General features: G+C 37.6%; 2 protein-coding genes across 3 annotated transcripts in view; one reads left to right on the top strand and one right to left on the bottom strand.

Annotated features, from left to right (window-relative positions):
- Positions 1 to 14,592, top strand: part of LOC140753958 (uncharacterized) — a 44,064-nt gene extending 29,472 nt beyond the window's left edge. Inside the window, exons 3-9 of one of the 2 annotated variants that reach the window (XM_073088822.1) lie at positions 1,364 to 1,524; positions 4,668 to 4,770; positions 7,809 to 7,991; positions 10,440 to 10,613; positions 12,510 to 12,640; positions 13,425 to 13,586; positions 13,950 to 14,592. In XM_073088822.1, coding sequence (XP_072944923.1) covers positions 1,364 to 1,524; positions 4,668 to 4,770; positions 7,809 to 7,991; positions 10,440 to 10,613; positions 12,510 to 12,640; positions 13,425 to 13,586; positions 13,950 to 14,159 — 1,124 coding nt within the window. In that variant the 3' untranslated portion in view covers positions 14,160 to 14,592. Of the gene's footprint in view, positions 1 to 1,363; positions 1,525 to 4,667; positions 4,771 to 7,808; positions 7,992 to 10,439; positions 10,614 to 12,509; positions 12,641 to 13,388; positions 13,587 to 13,949 lie in introns of both variants that reach the window. The other variant, XM_073088821.1, reaches the window with a different exon arrangement.
- Positions 14,593 to 20,676: 6,084 nt separating this feature from the next.
- On the bottom strand, positions 20,677 to 22,342 carry LOC140754162 (serine protease inhibitor Kazal-type 1-like). The gene is made up of 2 exons (XM_073089110.1): positions 22,222 to 22,342; positions 20,677 to 21,702 (listed from the first exon to the last, which is right to left on the bottom strand). Exons 1-2 carry the CDS (start codon positions 22,235 to 22,237, stop codon positions 21,494 to 21,496), a joined length of 225 nt encoding a protein of 74 aa, XP_072945211.1. The 5' UTR covers positions 22,238 to 22,342; the 3' UTR covers positions 20,677 to 21,493.
- Between the last annotated feature and the right edge of the window lie 304 nt (positions 22,343 to 22,646).

Genomic DNA, 22,646 nt, shown 5'->3' with positions numbered 1-22,646 from the left:
GATAATAAAATTTAAAATAACGACGGAATTTTATTTTAAAACGTAGTAAATATGGTATGCGTTCCCGCCGCCCATGCACATAATTAACCAAATCTATATCGAACGCGATTTCTATCTGTGATGGTTGCATCATATGTACATTAACATCGCCATCATTCCACCAAAACGCAAGAACTGCTTCAATACAGAAATAGCGCTGGCGGTGGTATCCCCCACTGAAACCATACTGGTTCAATCTTTAATAGTACTCAAATATGACTTGGGATTGATTATATAAGTTTATGGCTAGTAGTGGAAAATTGATAGTGGGTAGATTTATTGTCTGTTACTTTAATATCGTTAAAATATAAATATAGAACTACCTAGCTTACCTGTCGAGGTACATCTGTCACATTATATTTGATTACACAAAACGGTATAACTTATGAAAATTTCCAGTCACAGTGCAAATTAGGGAATTAAGTAAGCTCATCTGTCACCGGGCGCTATAGTTAAGAGGATTCGGCTAATGCCTCTACAGTCCAATTACTCGTTTCGTGCAGCTAAATGAGTTTGAGGATTTATGCTAAAAGAAATAATTAAATGTTACGTTAATCTTTTTATTAGAGAAAACTCAACTTCAATAGAAAACATGAAAATAACGTTTACGCAATTTATGTATGGTTCTTAATACAGTTTCGTAATGTAATGTGTTTGTATACACACACATTCTGTAAAAGCTAACATCAATTCAAAAGTAATCCTTCTATAGAGTGCGATATCCTCACTCTTCATCGTCAACCCTTTAATACCACACTCAGACTATCTCTATCCTCCTTGAGAGCGGTTTGGTAAATAGTCTATCGTTCTGTGCTCTGCTAAGTGTGGAATGCTAGATTTCCCACAACTTTTTGATGTGAAACATCTATAGCCGCACGTAAAACCGATTTCTGGCGTGGCGACGCATGCCGTGGCACGCTATACGATGGTATATATATACAGTCTATATGCAGTAGTGTGTACGGTGTGGCGACGCGTCGCCATGCGCAATCGTAACATTTTATTTTATCATTATGACATATTTAGTTCCTATCACAATATGTTCTTTTCTGCATATTATACTTTTACAAAATAATGTCGATGTTTCACATCTGCCAGGCGTCCCGTGACGGCTCACATTTTTTTATGTACAGGTTTCCATATGATGTTTTCCTTTATGTCACTAATAATTAATTTCTTTTATGCGCATAACTTTGAAAAATTATATGTGTGTGTCCTACTATGTGTGTGTGTTCCTACCCTCTAGGCAGACATCCCTATTACTTGCTAAAATACATTCCAAAGGTTTTTTCCCTTCTTAATCATCTATATATCTCCCTTCCAGTTGAGGTGACCTGCGGAGGCTTAGTCCAGAACAACCTGACGTACTTCATGTCTCCGGGTTTCCCGGAGCTGTGGAGTAACGACAGCGACTGTGATATCACCATAGAGAAGACCCACGCCGGTATCATGCAGCTCAGGATTGATTTTGTTCATTTTACTATCGTGAGTTCATTTTCACTAATGTAATTTTGTTTGCAAACATATATGAAGATACCCTTACCATACCCTTTGTGGTTCGTCTGTGGTTTGTGGTAGTTGGTACCACCGAAGGGATTATGGTGGCAGTGATCGTGTACCATCAGGTGGGCTGTGCAATCTACGGCAAACCAAAAAGAAAATTACTTTTGCTATTTCTACAAACTTATTTTTACGTCAAAGGAATAAGAAAAAATCGGTTTCTACGAATATTCAAGAACAGAATATTTTCTTTGAAAAATGAGTCATTGCTTTCTTTGTATTTCTGAGCAAAATAAATTACAATTATACGTAATGTAAGTACACAGAAAAGAATGAATGTTAATGAAATTTGCAAGCGCGCACTGCGAGGGATCAGGGTTGATAGGAGGTAAATCCTTTAAGTAATTAACTTTTTATGAATCTTATTTTTGTGCTTTGTTTATTTTAGTTAAAAAATATAATTGGAAAAATATTGTTACTGAAAGTTAGTTTCACTATTTACTTTTACATGCTGTATAATTAATTAAAAATGATTAGTCAATTTTGTTGCTGAGGGGGAAACCTTCAAAATGTACCCGGTGCCCTGGGAGCGAAACGGGGTTATGTGGGGTTTTTACTGCATTCCCTTTATTTAATTTTATATTTTTAAATTGTCACTTAAACAAATTACTTACAAAAGCCTAATTTTTGATTCGAATTCAATTAATTGGACCAAAAATATTTAAAATTCGTCCAACGAACTCAAGGGCGAAGTTTCGACAATAGCAATATAATTTAGAGGGTAGCAAATTAAATCTTACGCCCAGCCAGTCTGAATGTTAATTTCACGTGGCCACGTCGGTATGGCGGATTGGCGGATAACCGGATTACCGAGTTATTACCTACTATTTCGGTTTATGGTTTAGGAGTACTTGCGAAATACTATTATCGTTTAGTACCTCGAGGGCTGCGAATTTGCATGTTTTCAAAATATTTTGGTTATATTCCAGTCGTTATTATATTTTTATTAAACGTGGTTTGCGTATTGCTTTAAAATGATGTAATACAGTTTATGAGAACTAAAAGGAACTAAGGTCCGCTAATGGCTGTATTGGGCAACATGTGGATGTTAAAAGCGCTTAATGACGTACGAGAATCAATCGTTATCCAGTGGTAAAAATGGTTATTTATCAATAGCATATTTTTTTTAGCTAAACCAAATAATTATAAACAATGTAAATGTGGCTCAATAATCATGTTATTCGAAGTCTATCCATCTCTCGGCTACAACTCACCCATATTGCTTAACTTTTAAAATAGAGTCGTTATTTAGTGATGCGGGATTATACACATTTTAAATTGTTCACAGTCCACAGAAAAACCGACTTTTTCTGTAGTAAATTCACTAAATCGAATAATAAGTGGTAACTATATAATTATGCACATCTTTAATTAACTCCAAATAGAAGGATATTTGCTACCCTTAGACTACTTCAGAACCCCTCGTTTGAGTGAACCGTACCTTTGAAGGGTCAAGTTACGGTATAAGGACTTTATACCTACCCATCGCATTAGAACACGCGCCTTTCATTTCGCTCCACATTTTCATTCTATGCTGTAGCAACCGCACATCATACTTTATGGCCGGGAGCTATTTTAATAAAAACTTTGTTTTGTTCACGGTTTTGTTTGTGTAGTTTTTGGCGTTCATCGTTTATAACTTCCAGTTTGAGTTGATGCTACGAGCGGTGAATCCATGTGAATAGTTGCTGCGTTTAAACTTGTTAGGATTTTAATGGCTTATGAAATCATATAAAATATTCTCGTTTATAAAACTTGGACTATTTTCTGCTTCTATAGTTCTTGTTTTATGTGAAGCGCCTTTATAATAGGATGTGAATGTACATTAAAAACTGTAACGCGCGGTCTTTGGTTATGTGACGTTAAGTAGTTGGCTCTGTTCATACTCGGGAAAGTCTACTTTTACTCCTATAAGCCTTTAGGCGTGGTTTAGGCCGTGTAGGATAGACAGTTGGTATAAAATATCTGATATGATATGGTTAACTTGATAATGGGTACCTTTGTAATGCATAATCATGCATAAATACTCGTACATAGGTCACACGTCGTCATCATTATGTGGAAAATATTGTACCTAGCTTACCTAGACTTTTTGTGTAATGTTAAATAATCTTTCCCTTTGCACTTTTGTAAGATAAATAAATGACGGTTAATACTTGAAAAGGTCACGATAATTTATTCTAGGCTTAGTAGAGTGCGGTATCTGAGTAAATAATGACGAGGGTCCGGCGCGAGTCATTCGTCATAACGGCCTGCTTCGCTGCGTATACATATTGAATTAGAGTTTACTCTAAATAATGGGATAATAGTTATTTATTTATTATCCGATATCCAATGGATGTTATATAATAATAGTACAGATGATTTGGCAAAAGAAGCGAGTAAAGTAACATTTAATATGTTTTATATTATTAATGTTAGGGAGGTAACACACGAGCGACAGTGAGCCAGACACGTAAGACTGTTACAATAATTTCTATTGTTTTAAAACAAGAACTTCAAAGATTTATCGCACAAAGTATCTTAAGATAAGCACCATAGTTTCATCGAAACAAAAGAACTGTTTTGGCGGCGGTACTTTCCTGGTAGATACACACTGGCTCTACCACCTATGTTATAATTGATAAGATTACCTAATTATGTGTTCGCATCTTAATATTATATTCAAAAGTCAGAAATATATCTGCCATTATCTATTTACCTTTACAGTTTATTTCACAGCTGCATGTTTTGTCGTTAAAAAGGTGACTTCAAAGTTTTACAACGCAGCGGCTTTTAGTATCTCTGTTGCCATTTATTGTAGGCTTAGCGACCGTCAGTATTCCAGTTAACAATAATGAAGGTCTGCCTCATAATTTCGTCCTACAGTCGCAGTACTGAGTGTGTGCATAAATATTTTTACTAGATTGACTTAGCATTTACTTACCTTAAAATAATTATACCAAACTTTTTTTTTTCTTTTTACGTCGCATGGAATTAAGAGTAACTTTTTTCATATCATTTTGTAGACGAGTATCTGTTAAAGTCGCTTATGTTGATACTGAACCTAAAGGGATGCTTTTTTTTAGGGTCAACCAAATCGGACGACAGGAGAGTGTGACGAGGACGTCATGATATTAGGAGAAGGCGCTAATAATTTTACTATCTGTGGACAAAATCATGGACAACATGGTAAGTTATAAGCCTCAGGTTATCATTCTTATTTTTAGCACGGACAAAATAGACAGTTCGGTCAACTCACTCACCCAGCTAGTTCAGACTTTGCTTCATGACAACGCGAAGGTGGTAGAGGTCCCGAACCGCAAACTACCTCTCGAGGTCAGGAAGCTAATCCAAACTAAGAACGCAGCCCTCAGATGGGCCGCTAAGTATCCCACCCCTGTCCTTAGGAGGCGCGCTAACGCCCTCCAAAGGAAAGTCAGATCCCGGCTAGCCGAACTGAGGGACTCCAACTGGAACTCTCTCATGGAGGATATCCAACCTTCTCATGAGGCATTCTACAAAATCACTAGACGATTTCGTACCGAAGCCTTTTCTAGCACTCCCCCTCTCACGCGTCCCGACGGCAGCATAGCCTTCGAGGACACCGAGAAGGCCGAATGCTTCGCAGATAGCATCGCTGCGCAGTGCTCCCCCAGCACTCAACCGTGCGACCCTATCCACATTAACAAGGTGGAGGAGGAGGTCCTTAAAAAGATCTCTCTCCCTGTCACCTCTGCTCCCATTAAAATCACTACAGACGAGGTCCGGACCGTCATCCGCGGTTTGAAACCTCGCAAAGCCCCAGGTTCGGATGGTATCTCCAACCTGGCGCTTAAACACTTCCCCGAGCAGGTACTGACCCTTCTGGTCATTATCTTCAATGCCTGCCTCGACCTCAGCTTCTTTCCAACAGCCTGGAAGACAGCAACAGTTATCGGTATTCCCAAGCCTGGGAAACCGAAACATATTCCCTCCAACCACCGCCCCATTAGCCTCCTCAATGCAATGGGCAAGGTTTTCGAACGGGTGGTCCTCGTTCACATAAGAGGGCACCTCTTCCCAATAGATGCTCCCCCACTCATCATTCCTCACCAATTTGGCTTTCGCCACCAGCACTCGTGCCCCCAACAAGTCCACCGCATTGTCGAGTACATCACAAGCGGGTTTTATCCAAGACGTAACAAGACACTAGCAGTCTTCTTCGACCTCGCCAAGGCTTTTGACAAAGTCTGGCATGGAGGACTGGTATACAAGCTATACCAATCTGGTCTTCCTGATCGCCTAGTCCGCATCGTGGCTTCCTACCTTCAGGACAGAACCTTCCGCTACAGGCACGAAGGTATCCTCTCTTCACCACGCCCCATAACAGCCGGAGTCCCTCAAGGCTCAGTGCTCGCTCCCACATTATTCATATCGTACTCCAACGATATTCCTATCCCCAAAAATGGGGTGCAGCTATCACTCTTCGCCGATGACACCGCTCTTTACATCCAAGGGCAAAAGGAGTCATCTGTCCTCGCCAAACTCCAACGCTCGGTCAACGAGTTAGGAGATTGGTTTAGGAAATGGCGCATCGAAGTCAATGCGGAGAAAAGCTCCGCAATGCGCTTCGACCACAAACGCAGGCGCTTAAACAACCTGCCCTCCGTCAAATTACTTGGGGCCCCCATTCCATGGAGGCCCACAGTAAAATACCTAGGAGTTACCCTTGACCCGGGCCTCACCTTTAGACCCCACGTCTCTAAGGTCACCTATACCGCCCGCTCTTACATGAGCCGCCTCAACGCCATGATTGGCAGACACAGCAAGTTGTCAGCCAGGAATAAGCGAACGCTGTATAAGGTTTGCATTCGACCGGTGTTAACATACGCCTCTCCAGTCTTCGCTCACGCGAATCCCACCATCCTAGACAAACTCCAGGTCATACAAAATCTTTTTTGTCGTCGGGCACTTAATGCCCCCTGGTATGTCAGGAACGCTGACCTCCACCGCGACCTGGAGCTCGCTCCAATACAACAAGTCCTTAGACAATTCTCTGAAGCGTTCTTCGACCGCTCAGAAAATCATTCCAACCCCTTAATCAAGGGTGCAGCGGACTATGCTGCCCCTCTTCCTACCCGCTACAATTGCCGTCGGCCAAGAAATATCTTGACCGACGCTCCTAACAAACTCTCCACCGATGTGGAGAATCTTCTGGCCGCCCACAGGGGCGTACAACTCTCCATAGAGAATCGTCTTCCCGACGATTCTAGTCTTATTCACGATACGTTGACACCTTCAGTGTCATCTATCCAGCGGTCGCTCTCTAGGGAGCGCCGCTAGCGCCTCTCGTTCCGCAACGAGAGGTCGCTATCCGATGTCGGCTGTACGGTCCCCTCGGACGAATGCCTATAAAGGAGTTTTTAGTGGGATGGTACTCCCTTCAGGAGAACCTTTCAGTCAGTCCCACACGACGCGGGCACCGGCCGTCGCGGCCTGTAAGTGCTTGGATGCATTTTTTCCTCCTCCCTCTCCGTAGAGGGTCAGCCCTTTTTCCACCTAATATCCGGGCGCCAAAAAAAAAAAAAAAAAATTCTTATTTTTATTCTTTTATCACTTTTTTCTTTATTTACTTTCCTATATGGAAATAGAGTTAATAATAAAGTTAAGTTAGTTATAGGTTAAATTAAAATAAAAAAAATGGCGCTCTACGTTTCAAAGTTTAACAGTTCATAAGTTCCAGCCTATCTCTATCTTTTTTATATTATATTTTGAAGTTATATTAGTAGTGTAGATTTAAGGCTTGCTTTACAAGCTGATAGGCAGGTTTTGCAATTCTTTTAAAATGAATTTATTAAGGTCCCGTATGCAAAGGTTGCACGCAAAAACGCTTACTGTCTATCTGTCACAGGGTTTAATTTCTTCAACCGTAATCGATAGACATTTAATTGTTTAAATTATTTGAAGGTGGTAGAACCCTCTGTGGTTCGACTCCGGGCACCACCGCCACACTTGTTTTTACCTCATAACAGCAGGGTTAAACGCTGCTACGTTTCGAGGCGTTCCAGATTAGTTCTCAGAAATAGTGGCGCATCTGTGACTGACCTCGAGTAGGAATATCTAATCCTATATGGCGTCGATTACAGATGTCAGCAGTAGCCATTTACCATCAGGTGAACTGCTCGTCGGCTCCTCCAATATAATAAAAAGAAAAAAATGAATAGTGTTTAAGCATTGTACAATTCCAGTATACTACACCCTGCCGAGCGCCAGCGAGACGCGCGAGGCGGGCGAGTTCCCGCGGCCGCGCGCCACGCGGCTGTCGCTGCGCGCGCGCGGCGGCGACGCGCTGTGGCTGCTGCGCCTCGCGCAGGTGCCGCTCGCGCACTCCGCGCCGCACGGCTGTCTGCAGCACTACACTAGCGATAATGGTGAGTTTGTGTTATACTCTCGACTTTGGTGGAGAAGATCGTCGGGTTACGCCTGGAGAATTAAAAACCACTGTTACACCTATTCTGCTTAATGGAAATAGTTTTTAGTGCTGACGTGAGCAGGTTCGAACACGTTCCAACTTATTTCCCTGAGGTAACAACGCTTCTGACCTCAGATTAGAATTCTATTTATCTTGAGTTGCTTATAGATGCCCATGGACGACAGTGGCCCAGTAGGTGGATTTCATGCTTCTTAGCTGCCTATTATTTATTATAAAGAGGCTTAAAAACACTTTCTGTAGTAGTGTTATTATTGATGACTCTATTCTATACCGTTAAGTGATAATGGCAAGTTGGTTCCATGCTATCGACATGATATTGGTAACTGGTAACTAGTCGCGCGAGGCAGGCGCGCTGCCGAACATGAAGGCAACGCGATGTTTATACAGACGCGCGGCAGTGACGCAGCTTAGTATAATCCGCGTAAAACTGCTAGTCCGCTCTGGATATAGAAATGAATCGCGTCGCCATAGCAAATTGTATTACTACACCTGCAACAACTTGAAAGTGGACTAGCAGTTTGGCGCGGACTATAAATAGTGCTAGACGTGCGAGGCGGCCTAGCTGTCGAACAAGAAGGCAACGCGCTCTTTATACAGACGCGCGGCTTAGTACCACTATTTTTTTAAGTAATCTGTTAACGTTTGTCTGCTCAGGCAACTAAGCTGGTCTGTTGTAGATGGATAGACCGTGTGCTTATTTTGAGAGCATTATAGAGAACTCTTCTAGATTTCTTGCATAGTAGAAGCAAATAATAATCGATTTCTTATGCGCCATTATTTTCATAAACTAGAGACACCTAGGTCTGAAATTCCTGACTTTTTTAATGAAGTCAGGTTTCCAACTACTTACTGGGCTAATTTTGTTTTCTAAAAAGCCTAAGGTAATGAAATTTTAAAATGCACCGAAAGTTTACGTTTATAAATTAAGGAACTTAAAATATAAAATTACTAACTAATTAATCTAATAAAGAAATGGCGTTAAAATACTGTGATTAAATAGCATTTCACATTTATAAAATTTAGAGCGAAAATGTATTACGCCTGGAGAATTATAAAAGCAATTTCATCTTGTGTACTAATGAAATAGAATACTTCCAGGCGAGTGGAGTTGAAGGTACCTTTGTCACACCGTAAAAGTGTTAGCGATTTAAATTTTTTATGTTGTAACTAAAATAAACAAAAAGAAATACGACATACCTACCTAACCTACGTATAACTACCTAAATTGTCTTTAAAACACAATTTTTCAGACAGGGTATGTTCTTTGACACATTATTTTTCTTAGGCACTGGTATTTATACATATGAATAAATTGCACTATTAAACGATTAACTGTGGTTAGTTTTAAAAAGGACTGTTATTAAAAATTGTAATATATTTTCCGACATATATTTTAATCGTTAAATAATAAAAAATAAAAATAAAATCATTTATTTTAGTAACTGAATTTAATTTTTAATAAGTAGGTACATTTACAAACTATTGAACTATGAAGAGAATTAATAATGGTATTTTGTCCGCGTACGATACTCTTTGACGTTCAAGCAAGTCCTTTATTAAAGGTATTTAAAGTAATTCAGCACTGTATAAGTGAATACCAATATTTCAAATTACCCTGAAATAGATTCACTTGAGCTATTCAATAAAGACTTCATCTGCGATAAAATTTATCGAGACTATTGGAACTCGATTAAATCATTTAAGTGGGCAATAAATACGTGAATATTTTATTACTACTTATTTTTTAGGTATTTCTTTCGCATAAAGTTAATAATAAATGATGTTAAAATTTATTTGACGAAAATAGAAGCACCTGATGTTTTAGTTTTTTATTTGTGTGTTCTTGTTGGATATCGCACAAAATAATTTCTATTGTATTATTGGAGGTTGTAATAAAATTATTTTTGTATTTATATGAATGAATTACTCGTAGTTTAGGCTCATTGTTACAATTGTTTCTTTTTGGAGGCCTCTTCTATGAAAGCTGCTATAACATTACACGAATATTTAAGGTGTAGTATTCCTTTTACTGGTTGCTACTGACACACGACGACTAATACAGAAGTACCTAGACTCACCATATAACTCGGTATTTAGATCTTATCTGGTCGGGAATTGAACCCGGAACCTTCTGGATGTGAAATACGAGTATGTGTGGTTAATGTACGCTGTACGCATTTTTTGATTACTTATGTTCTGACAAACATATTATGTATCTCTTAATTCAAGGATTTTTCAAGGATAATACTTATCCTTGAAAAATCGTAATATAAAGACATTTGGAGCCAGAGGTTCACAGTCAAATTTGGAGTTTGGAAGCGAATATGGCCAATTTTAAAAAAAAAGAAAAAGCAATTAAAAAATTTGATTTGTATTCGTCCCACAGGTACTATAAAAACCTTCAACTACGCGGTGAACGGGCGGCACCTCGCGTCGCAGGAGTACAAGGCGTGCGTGCGGAGAAACGTCGGCTTCTGCTCCATACGGTACACGCCCTGCGACGCCCGCTCCTTCAGGATCGGCCCCGGGGGGGATGTACCCGCTGTTATAGACCCTGCTGGTACGTAACTCATCAGTAGACATCGGATTATGTGCACTATCGAAATGCCAAAATATGCATGCAAATATGCACTAAAAAAGGGCGAAATATGCATTAAAGGGGCAAAATATAGCCAAAATATACACAATCAAATTACTATTCATGATTAGGTTTTACGTTTATTTACGCAAATAGATATAGGGTATGTGAATGGAGTCATAGTCTTAAGTAATTGGTATTACGGTAAATTTTTATCGACAAATCTATAATTATTTTTAATTTTTGTCGAATCATAACAAAATTACAGCCATATTTAATGTTACCAAAGTGAGAACATATGAGAACATTACAGAATGTCTACCAAACTAAAAAATAAATTTATGAAGATATTTTTTTTAATAAAAAAAAAACGAACAGCATAGAAAAGTTGAAAAAATATACCTTTAACAAAACATTTAAAAAAATTTAACTTTTCCGAATTTCTGAAACTTCAGGGTCATCGTCATCTAAACTTTTAGTATTTCGTAGGTAAGTAATCGTAATATTTTTGGTACGTTTGAACATAGTATGACTACGACGTACGTATTATGGTAAAAACTTATTGGACGGGAAATATTATAAATCTGACATCATCCAACTGTAATCTTACAGTTATGAACCATAAAAACCATACGCCGAATACATATAACTGCTAATATATGCACTATCCATGAAAAAGTACTAAAACATGCAATAACGCCAGAAAAGTGGTGATATATGCATTTGCATATGGAAATATGCATTCCGATGTCTACTCATCAATATAGTTTTTTTATTAATGTAGAAATTGTGTAGTTACATGCACAAATCAACTTTCTTTATTTACAAAAATTAAACTGATTACTCAGTTACAAATTCGTTACAAACTAAAATGAGTTCTACCTATATATTACTGTGAGTACACTCGGCTAACTTTTATGTAATTTTTATATACTACTGTGGCGAATTTCAACAACTTATCAATAGATGGCGTCACACGATTCTGAATCACGCTATTGAAGTTTTCTTAGCAAATTATAATACAAGTTCTGAACCGATACCATCTGATCACGGCCACCACCTTGTCTGTTGGGAGATCCTCTTTGCCTCTGCTTATGAATTTAAATTTAAGGATTTAATGTCACTAAATATACCGATAGGATTGCCTGGTTCCATTCAATCTAATTTCTTTTAAAGAAAATCCTATTGATGGATCTGATGGTCTAACGATGGTCAGACCGTCACATCTAGCACATTTCTAGCGAGAAAACACTCTTAACAATAGAATAACATCTTACACATTCCTATAATCAGCTAAAAAAATCCTGACACGTCATTGAAACATAAATCAACCTAGAAATTCGCTAGATGTAACCCAATATGAGCCGAGCAATGTCGTCCGCGATATTTATGGACCGTAATTCCTGTTTTACTCAAGGAGGTATTTGTAGCCTCATTTGCTAGATAGATTTATTCTCCTGCAATAAATTATAATTTGCGTTCCTTGCATCTATTCCTCTTCCTGCTCATAAAATGTTTATTACGATCTAAATATAGCGCCCGAATGTAGTACTCCTAATTTGATGTTGTTTCAAGACAACATTTTCATTAGAATATTCAAATTTTAGTCTGTGTTATTGTGTTCGTGTCTCCTTTTCGCTTCATTAATCCTTTATTTGGTCCTTAGTTTCTTAATGTAAGAGTCAAATAGCTGAGGATTCATGGGAATTTGAAGTCCATTTTTTCTCCTTAGCATTATGGTACGAGAAATATTTTATATTTGGTGTAATTTGTGTAATGCTCCATCTTTGTACAAGAACAACTAAGCAGTCAATAATGTTGTAAAGGTAATTGGATTTATCTCGAACTACAATGGAAATAGACTTTTCAATTTTTCAGAAACAATGCCACCGGAACAAATAATGCCAGTGAATGATCAGATGCAAGATGAAGAGGAAGGGTCTGGCGCGGACCCACAGTTAGCACCATCAATGGAAACTCCTCCGGCGCAACAAGGATTCATGTCCAGGGTAAGAAATCTAACTGTAGAAGCACTTCGAAACGTTTTAATACTTAGTAATAACTTGAATAACAGATAGACAATTTGAGCCAATGAATGGAGTTTGGAGGGGTACTAAAAGAAACTTTATAAAAAATTGTTTTCTAAGGGACTTAAATTTGGGATGAAATCTAGTTAATTAATTATGTGATTTAGAATGACATTTTAAAGGTATAATTGTCATAGATGAGAACTATTATGTATCATGAAATTATAGTGTAGTGTTAGTGTACCCAGAGTTATTGCAAACGTTTTAAAATATAAAATCTTAAATACTTCTTTAGATAGTAAATCTATTTGTCTGGATTGAAATCTACCTTTGAAATGTATAACAATATAACTATCCTGGTTTTTATAAACAACCTTTAGCTTTACCTATAATATTAATGTTATGCATAAATACCTACAGTCTATTTATTTCAAATAAGAATTCATCTTTGAATAATTAATCAAAATATTCCAATTAAGCTTAATATCCAATACTAAACAATGACAATTGAACAAAGTAACTCGAACTCCCCTACATCAAGTCCTAAATTATTATCTAGCATTTCGTCAAAACCACCCAAAAATACGGGAGCCGTGAATGTGTTTAGCCTTTCTTTATCTATGTAGCCTATACCGTGTCCTATTTCTTAAGTATCTATATCCTGTATATGAGCATGTGCCCCAGTAGCTAGCTTAACCTCACTAACCTAACCTATCCTAACCTAACCTAGATCTGGAGCTATATCTGGCCTTGGATGTCGGAGCAGAGGTCGTTCTGGTCGCGCTGGTCTCCGTACGCGCAGCACTACGATGATGACGAGTTCCGGTACTACGGGTACGGGAACTATGGCGTCGGGCTGCAGGGCTATGGACGGCAACGCTGCAAGGACAGGATTACTATACCCTGCGAGAATGAATACTTCCTTGGGGTGAGTTGGATTTATTATATGATCTTAATCTTCTTATGATTTTAGTAAGCTTTATTTTAAAAGGTCAGAAAGTAGTAACATTAAAAGTTTAAAAATAATACAAAAAAAAAATATTGGTATAGATAGAAAATATGTTTCATTTTTTTAAAAGTACTTAAACATTTTAATAACTATTGTCGATCACTTTTATGGCTGTAAAGTCAGTTAAAGCAATTTTATACCGAGATTTAAAACAGTTCTACAATTGATTTTGCAATAGCCAAAACATGTTAAATTTAGAAATCTATATAAATGCATATCACTTGATTGAGTTAACTAAAATTTTATCATTGAATGAGCAATATAAGTGCGTATAAATTCCAGAGCGGTCCGCTATCAACCCCAGGGGTATGTGACCCTCACCACTGCGGCAGCACCCTTTGCCCCGGGGTGGGCTTCCCGCAGTGCCGCGTGGACAGCGCCCTCACGCCCTTCGCCGTGGCCGTCCACTTCGGCCCGCCCACGCCCAAGCCCAGCCCCGAGGACAACATCGGCGTGTGCCTGAGGTACACGCAGATACCGTGTACAGCGTAGAGCATCAAGTGTGTTGCACTTCTGAAGTTTATCGACTAAGTGACGCGCACTTCTTAGGATGTCAAGTGTCTCTCACTTGCTATGGTGTCAAGTGTTACTTTTACTCGTACATGACAATCAAGAGTATTACGTAGCATAGCAAGCCTAGCCCTGAGGACAACATCGGCGTGTGTCTGAGGTACACGCAGATACCTCAGATACAGATGCAGATACTGTACAGCGTAGAGCGTCAAGTGTGTTGCACTTCTGAAGTTTATGGACCAAGTGACGCGCATTTCTTAGGATGCCAAGTGTCTCTCACTTGCTATGGTACCAAGCTTTTACTCGTACATGACAATCAAGAGCATATCGTAGCATAACAAACCCAGCCCTGAGGACAACATCGGTGTGTGCCTGAGGTACACGCAAGTGCCGTGTACAGCGTAGCACCAAGTGTGTTGCACTTTCTAGGTTTTTGGATTAAGTGCCGTACGCTTCTTAGGACGTTAAGTGTCTTTTATTTGATATGGTGTCAAGTGCTACTTTTACATGCTAATCAAGTGCGTATCGTAGCATGATTCGTTTAAATGAGCGCATCATTGTAGCGTACCCTTTACCCAGCGTGGCAGTCTTGCAATGCCGCATAGTTCCGCTGCCGCCCAAGCCCAGTCCTAAGGACAACATCGGCGTGTGCCTGAGGTACATGCAAGTGCCGTGTACAGCGTAGAGCGTCAAGTGTGTTGCACTTCCTAGGTTTTTGAACCATTGCACTTCCTAGGTTTGTGGATTAAGTGACGTTTAGGATGTCAATTGTCTTTAACTTACTATAGTGTCAAGTGTTACTTTTACGTGCCGATCAAGTGCATATCGTAGCATGATTCGTTTAAATGAGCGCATCATTGTAGCGTACCCTTTACCCGGCGTGGCCATCCTGTAGTGCCGCATAGACCTCCCTCGCCCAAGCCTAGACCTGAGGACAATAATAGCGTGTGTCTGAAGTACACGCAGATACCTTGTAAAACCTCAGGAAAAGTGTGTTGCATTTTCTAGGTTTTTTAACCAAGTGTCGTACACTTCGTAGGATGTAGCGTCTTGTCTTATTAGGGCATTAAATATATTAACTTTCTTACATTTTTGAACTAAGTGTATCTCATTTCGAAGCGTCAAGAATATCACACCTCTTAGAACATTCGGTTATTTACACTTAGTTTTTAGATCAAGTGACGTGCACTTCGTATTATGAGAAGTATGTGCAGTTCTTAGTACGTCAAGTTACACTTTTTACACTTCTTAGGTTTTGGACTAAGTGTATTGCACTTCGTAACGCATGAAGTGTTACTAATTTCTACGGTTTCAAGTGCCTCGAACTTAGACCTTTGGACGATAGAATGATATCAAGTGTCAATAGACATGAAAAGTGATATTTACACATGTAATTAAAATATTCATAGTTTGCGAATATCAGCTTTTTGAGGTATCCCTATGTGCCTTTATGTTATATTAGTGTTTGTAGAAGAGTAGAAAAATTAAATATATTATTAAAGATGGACTAAAGTGACGAATATAATTTACATAAGCATTTTGCAATCGTGTCATTATTGTAAGTGAATGTGAAGTTCTTTGTTACAGTGTTAGCGTTAAATTTAAACCACGGTATTATATGAATGAAAATATTGAAAATGTTTTAAATCGATATCAATAAGTATTATAATTTATTAAAAATGGAAAAATGTTTTAATTGAAACACCTCTTAAACTGTTAAAATGTATAAGGATTTTGTAAATAGCACTTTGTACAGAGCTTAATTATTTATTAAAATGAATTTATTAATTTATGTTTGTAAAACACTTAGTTAAGACTATTTATTTGTAAATCTCATAATAAAATAAAATAATGTTATAAATGTCTTTTTCTTTTTCCGTTATAAGTAAAACACCATTATTAATTGAAACAGTAAATATTATATTCAAATATACAGATATGTGAATATGTCTTTGATATCAGTAAGGAAAAAATAACAAGTTATGTTTTGTTAATCACACATCTTTCATTCATGAGTTTATCCATTCAATGGAAAGACGTGGAACAATTTCCAAACGAATGGGTTTCCATAAGAGACGGGAGAATAAACACTTCATTTGATAAAATGGAAGCGGGTGACGCTTCTATTTATACACCGACACTGATTCTCAACCCTGCTACCGACCCCCTAAAAGACTAAAATGGATTGAAAATATAACTCTCTCATATTCACATTTTATCACTTTGCATCTATTTCTTAGCGAAATCAAAATAAGAACACTAAAACTTTACACTACTGATAGTCAATGTGTATGTGGGTAGATGTAAAAAAATCTGTCAAAATTGTCAGTTAATGTCGCTATTTATGACCAGTTGCCGGCTCGCGCTCGGTAAGAACGTATAGAGGTTCTGTGTGTGCCCCTTGGCCATTTTTTCACGTGGAATAGCCGTGCTACCGCGCAGTGACTACTCCTCAGGAAGGCCAGGCCTTGCCTGATTCAGACCAGCCGTGCTACCGCGTGTGTTTTGTGGAGTGCTTAATGACTTTCCTCAGGAAGACGACTGCCCACTTCTTTGAGCCTAGTGAAAAAGCTGCTGAGATCGGCAGAAGGCAAGATAGATAATATTTTCAATTCATCTGTTTTGTCGAGGATGGTGTCATATCTCCTATTATTCTATAGATAATACAGTCCAATATATCGTTAGGCAGGCGTGCGAGGCCTGTGTGCACCGCACTGTGTGTGACGTATAGATAATGTAGTGTATTTAAAATAAATTATTGTACTTTTTTCTAAATTAGTAACCATTTGAGAATCCCAATTCTACGTGAATACGCCTTGTGTAAATCTTACAGAGGCTCTGCATACACGACACGCAATTATAAATATTAATGATTACATGTTCCATTATAACATTGACGTAACTATACACTATCTTAATAAACGCAGTGAGATTACTGGAAGCTCGTTAGGGGTTACGTATCTAGTAAGTTTAATCTCTAGGGAGCGAAGATGGTGTCAAATTGTTGGAAAATTGGTTACTTCGCATCTTGAAATGTGAATTTGTATTTAATAATAGTCGTATGTGTCATCGTGTTTTGAAGTTATTGAATAATGTTTTATGGGGTATCTTTTCTATGATTAGGATTTTTTTAAACACGGTGCTGTTTGCAAATTGTATACAAGAGAACAATTTAAAGAATCCTTAGGGTCATATACTTTGTGTGTATGTGTGTGTGTGTGTGTGTTAGTTTTGTGCTTTAATTGGCAATGGCGTGTGATAATTCTTTGTTAAGACTATTTTGTTAAGTACTATCCAACATTAAGTAGGCATAACTATTCAACTACTGGACAAGATTGAAAGCGAGAAGAATCAAGGTCGTAATCAATCACGTTAGCTAAGTGCAAGTTGGGCAAGATACTACTAAATAACGAATATTGTTCGCCAAAGTTCCTACCAAACATTACCTACATTAGTACATCTAAATTACGACCATCCTCTATCATTATATGAATTAAATTATAGTACTAGGCTTCACTGTATTTTTTAATTGATTTTTATGCAGTCCACCTGATGGTAAGTGGCTACTGCCGCCCATGGACATCTGTAATCAACCCCAGATAGGATTAGATATTCCTACCTGAGGTCGGCCACAGATGCGCCGCTACCCCTGAGGACTAAGCTGGAACGCCTCTGAAAAGTCTGTCTCCCTTACCACACCCTTCAAACCGGAACACAGCAGCGTTTAACACTGCTGTTATTAGGTAGAACCAGGTGTGGCGGTGGTGCCGCCGGAGTCGAACCACAAAGGGTTCTACCACCTTCTAAATCAACGAAAAAAAAAATCGATTGTTATAAAAACTTTATTCTTTTTGCATATAAAAATATTTTTTGCGCTCGCTACCTCAAAAAATTTCGTCGTAACAGTTTGGGCGGACCCGGTGTATTTGCTCTGGTTTTCCTCATTGCTTAAATAGCCGCCAGAGTTTAGTTTATTGCACTCTTTAAGCCAATTAGACCAGTGACCATAGAATTTGGTAAATAGTAGAAATACCTTGAATAATATTTAATTCACTCTTATAATGTGAAATTATCTATACAATATTCATTTGATTTTTCTATGCAATGGTATTCATAAACTTTTTATATAATGGTAATCACAACATAATCAACAATACATTATAATTCGATTTAAACAAGAATGTCAAATTGAGGATTAAACGGTTTAAAATGGAAATAATAAAATTATATCTAATTACTGGTGTATTATCATTATTAACCAAATTAAATCAGTCCGAAATGGTAAGTCCAAATTTAAGAAAGTATTTGAATTAAAATAAGGATCGTTTTCATTTCTCCGTTAATTCGCTCTCCTTTGACCACCCGCCTGAGCTGCTCCGAGTGCAAGTGTAAATATTTGTCGTCGGTCTAATTGCCACTTTATTGCACCGCGGGGCCGTGTAGTTAACCAGTCTGATGTCTACAAACGATAGTATTATACGTTCGTTGCAATTAGATCTTCAGCTACCTAGCTCAGTTGGGATTATATTGGCTGCAATAATTTCTGTGGGTGGTTAAGACGTCCTCGATTAAATCGGAGGTCTTCAAAGTTATAAAATTACATAAGATCTTTATATGCATTTATAATCATGTGTGCGTTATCAGTATAATTTAATAGTATGGCTTATTGGATAGTGTTATTACTACGCGCTACGCGATAACATTATGTAATACATACCAATTACCAAAGAGTAAATACGTAAATACTGGAATTTAATAAGTAAAAGGAACCCAAAAGAAAGTTTATGATGAATTATATTTGGTAGATAAATATTCTCTTAAATGATAAAACTGCTAACTTACAATTTCCAGTTTCACAATGATCCTAATTTACAGTGTTCATTGCTTATATTTATTGTTGTTTGAAAAAGTTCTTGTAAAGAACCTTTTTCTTAATAGCTAGAACCTTCGAGGGTGCATGGAAACTTGTTTAGATTAATTATTGTAGATCTATACTGAAATATCAATAGGTACTCGTATATATTTATACTTACATCATCATCATCATCAACCCATCACTGTCCCACTGCTGGGCACGGGTCTCCTCTCATAATGAGAAGGATTAGGCTATAGTCCACCGCGCCAAGTGCGTATTGGTAGACCTCACATACTTTTGAATTTTTTTTACAAATCTCTCAGGTATGCAGGTTTCCCCACGTTGTTTTTTTTAACCAGAAGGCCTGCCTGCCTATATGTATCACTGCCTGTATACTTACAACGTACTAATAAATAGTAAAATTTTGGTGTATGTGTTTGATCGAAAGTGTAAGTCTTATGTAAGTATTCTGCCACACACTTCAAACCAAACCACAGCAGCGATTAACACTATAGTTATAGGGCAAAACATTTAGTCAAAACATGAAGGGTTTGACCATCTTTTATATAATGTATACTGATTATTAAGTATATTGACATAGGCAATAACATAATTTTTGTAAGTAGGTACAAGTAATAACTATTGGTATACTTAAGTAGGCATGATCTCATTGCAAGATACGAGTAAAATGTAAAAAAATGTATTACGAACAGTACCTACAATAGTTTAAAGATAAATGCGACCTCAGCACAATACATGGGTATTTTAAAAGAGATTTTGTTTATCTTAACGACGATATTAAGTCCAAAGTTAAAAATGCTAATCCGTTGTCATTTCATTTTACGCGAGCGATAAGCAACAGCTTCGTCGCTGCAATTTGAATAATGGCTACCGTTATTGTTATTATAAGGAAATCCCAATATTATTCCTGATAAGAATATTGTACCTAATTACAAACATAAGTAGACCTTCAGAATGTCTATTCTAGAATTATTTTAATGTTTTTCTAGAAGAGTAAGTAATTTTCTAAAGTCGTTTACAGATGCGTTGCTATCTGTCCCTGTAGTCGCGGGATTAGAATAGGGCTACGGTATCCCCTGCTTGTCGTAAGAGGCGATTAAAAGGGGGCTTCCAGGGTTGCGGGCGGCAAGAGTGGGAGCTCGAACCGTTCAGCAAGCAACCCCGGTAAGGACGGCGGTGTGTGTGGCCGCATACCGTCGTAAACACCAGGTGTCCGGGAGGAGCGTAAACTGCTCCCCCCAGAGCAGAGCCCAATAGCGGCATCGCGCTGGGAGGACTCCGGTTATGCTCCATCGGAGATCCCGGAGTTCTCCACCAAGCACTGATGACGGCCACCGGGATTATAGTGCTGTAAAAATCCCTCATAACCCGGCGTCGCTCCCACGTCAGCGGGTACCTTTTGAAGGTCTCCTCCTCGTAAACAAAAAGGTGCATTGCTATCATTAAGAATGAAGTTGGTTTGTGTAAGTTTTTCTTTTGACACGTGTAGTCCATGTTGTGGGTGCCATTAACTCGAATGGGAAATCTGGGATAGGCTGGGAATCGAATCCGGAACACTTGCCTGTCACACCAGTAGCTATGGTTTTGAGCGACGTAGATCGGACTTATAAATGTAGGTACTTAAAAGTAATTTTCTACTTAAAAGTAATTAGAATTCCCTTTTGGTTTTTCGATTTTGAAAATTATTATTCATACCGTACTATGATACGTACAAATTATAAGATAAGGTAGACATTAAGGCAACTATAACTGAGATAGAAGAACGAGATGTGAAGTTACAGAAATTGGATTTCACACACTATAGTCGTCTTCAAGATTTTATCGAAACTACTTTTAAAAGAGGACACTTTAAGAGCCTCACTTATTGAATTTAACTGCAATTCTCTTGTGAATTTAGAATCAGAAACAGTACTTTAACGGAAATCCCCTGCGATACTTATATTATGTAACATAAAGGCTTGTATTAAGGTAGAAAATAAGTAGGTTACTAGACGGATTCTAATGTCCATTATTTGAAATGAAAAGTAAATGTGTATATTGTTATTAATTGTAAACGTATAAATATTTAAAATCATTGACAATTTTTCGAAATGACTCTATAATAAGTCAGTTTTTTGTCAGACAGTTCATCAGTCAATTACTTTGGAATTAGACCGAAGGTAGGCCTAAGAAGCATTGAGGCCGTTACCCAATTGCAGGAAGATACACATAATTATTTTTTTATTTAAATATTTTTTTAATTAAATAAAAGAATTCAAATAATTTAACGTATACACGTATTTTGCTCTTTATTTGTATCAAAATTGTTATTTCGTACTCATTGATCCACGTTTAGTTACGTAAAATTATCACAACTTTTACCATCTTTAAAAGAAATCCGAACCAAAAGCACATGAGGGTCTAGGAATCTTAAGAATATTTATCGAATATGTATATTTTATCGAGGTACGAATTCCACGTCTCCTTCGCAGTTTCCATCATGTTTCACTGTTAGCGTGGGGTCCTTGTTGATCATGCAGACGGAGTTGGGGTAGGTGTTGCCGTCGGAGCCGCACACGGGGTTGTACATCGTAGGGCAGGGGTAGATTACTTCATCGGGTACCGCGCGCGCCACAGCCGCCGACATCACTATGAGGCATATGAATGCTGGAAATTTTATTAATTAACTTTTAGTCTATGGTAATAGTATGATTTCCATGTACATCTGATTATCCTTGTCTCTCAGGACCCAATAAGTAGACCCACCGGTGGGTCTGATCACACTATCTAATAACACTGTATTTTAGCTAATTATCGGTACATGTTTGGTCAAACCTAATATTTTTGTCTAAATAATTTGACAAAAATATTAGGTTGGAGTATATGTTATTATACTCGTAGCGACCATATAATTGTAAATGCATTATGAAAAATTGAACTATCTACCTATTACGGTTCAATAGACAAAGCGAAAACGCTCTTAAAACGAAACGCGGTTTTTTTAATTTAGTTGAAATACTTTTTTTTTAACATTTTGATAAAATCTATTTAAAAAATGCATTTTGATAAAAGAAAAGATATTCAGAACCTGAACCTCATTTTGGGTCTAATCTAATTTTCTGTTAACTATGACTCTTAAAGTAATTTTCAAATATTTATAAAATAAAAAATATGACTAACACTTACCTATTTTAAGAGACATCTTGCTCTTAACTCTGCTGGTGACTGAGTTACTTTGCAATTATAATACGTTTTATACGGTTGACCAGTGCGATAACACACTGTACAATAATTAGTAGACCGTTAGTAATATGGTCATTAAATGTAATTACGACAATGCCATAAATAATCTACTCTCTATAATGATATGATATTTTGCGAAAGTAGTTCGGTCCGTTTGTTTGTTGTGCTTTTATGGTTAAACTACTGATATTTAAAAAATAATGATATAGGACCGTCTAAACTTAAAAAAATATAGATTTCAATATTTCATTAAATTCAATATGACTGTCAAAGTTTTAATTAATATATTACAATAGTTGCGATTTTAATCCCAAAATCTATAGATATTTTGTCTCTACGATCAAGAAAAGTGTTCCCATTATAAATTT

The sequence above is a fragment of the Epargyreus clarus genome, unplaced genomic scaffold (genome assembly GCF_041222505.1).
Source record: "Epargyreus clarus isolate Ecla_fem2 unplaced genomic scaffold, WU_Ecla_fem_2.2 ptg000027l, whole genome shotgun sequence".
Lineage (NCBI taxonomy): Eukaryota > Metazoa > Arthropoda > Insecta > Lepidoptera > Hesperiidae > Epargyreus > Epargyreus clarus.
Note: the sequence above shows the minus strand (reverse complement) of the source record. Positions and strands in the feature narration are given on the sequence as shown.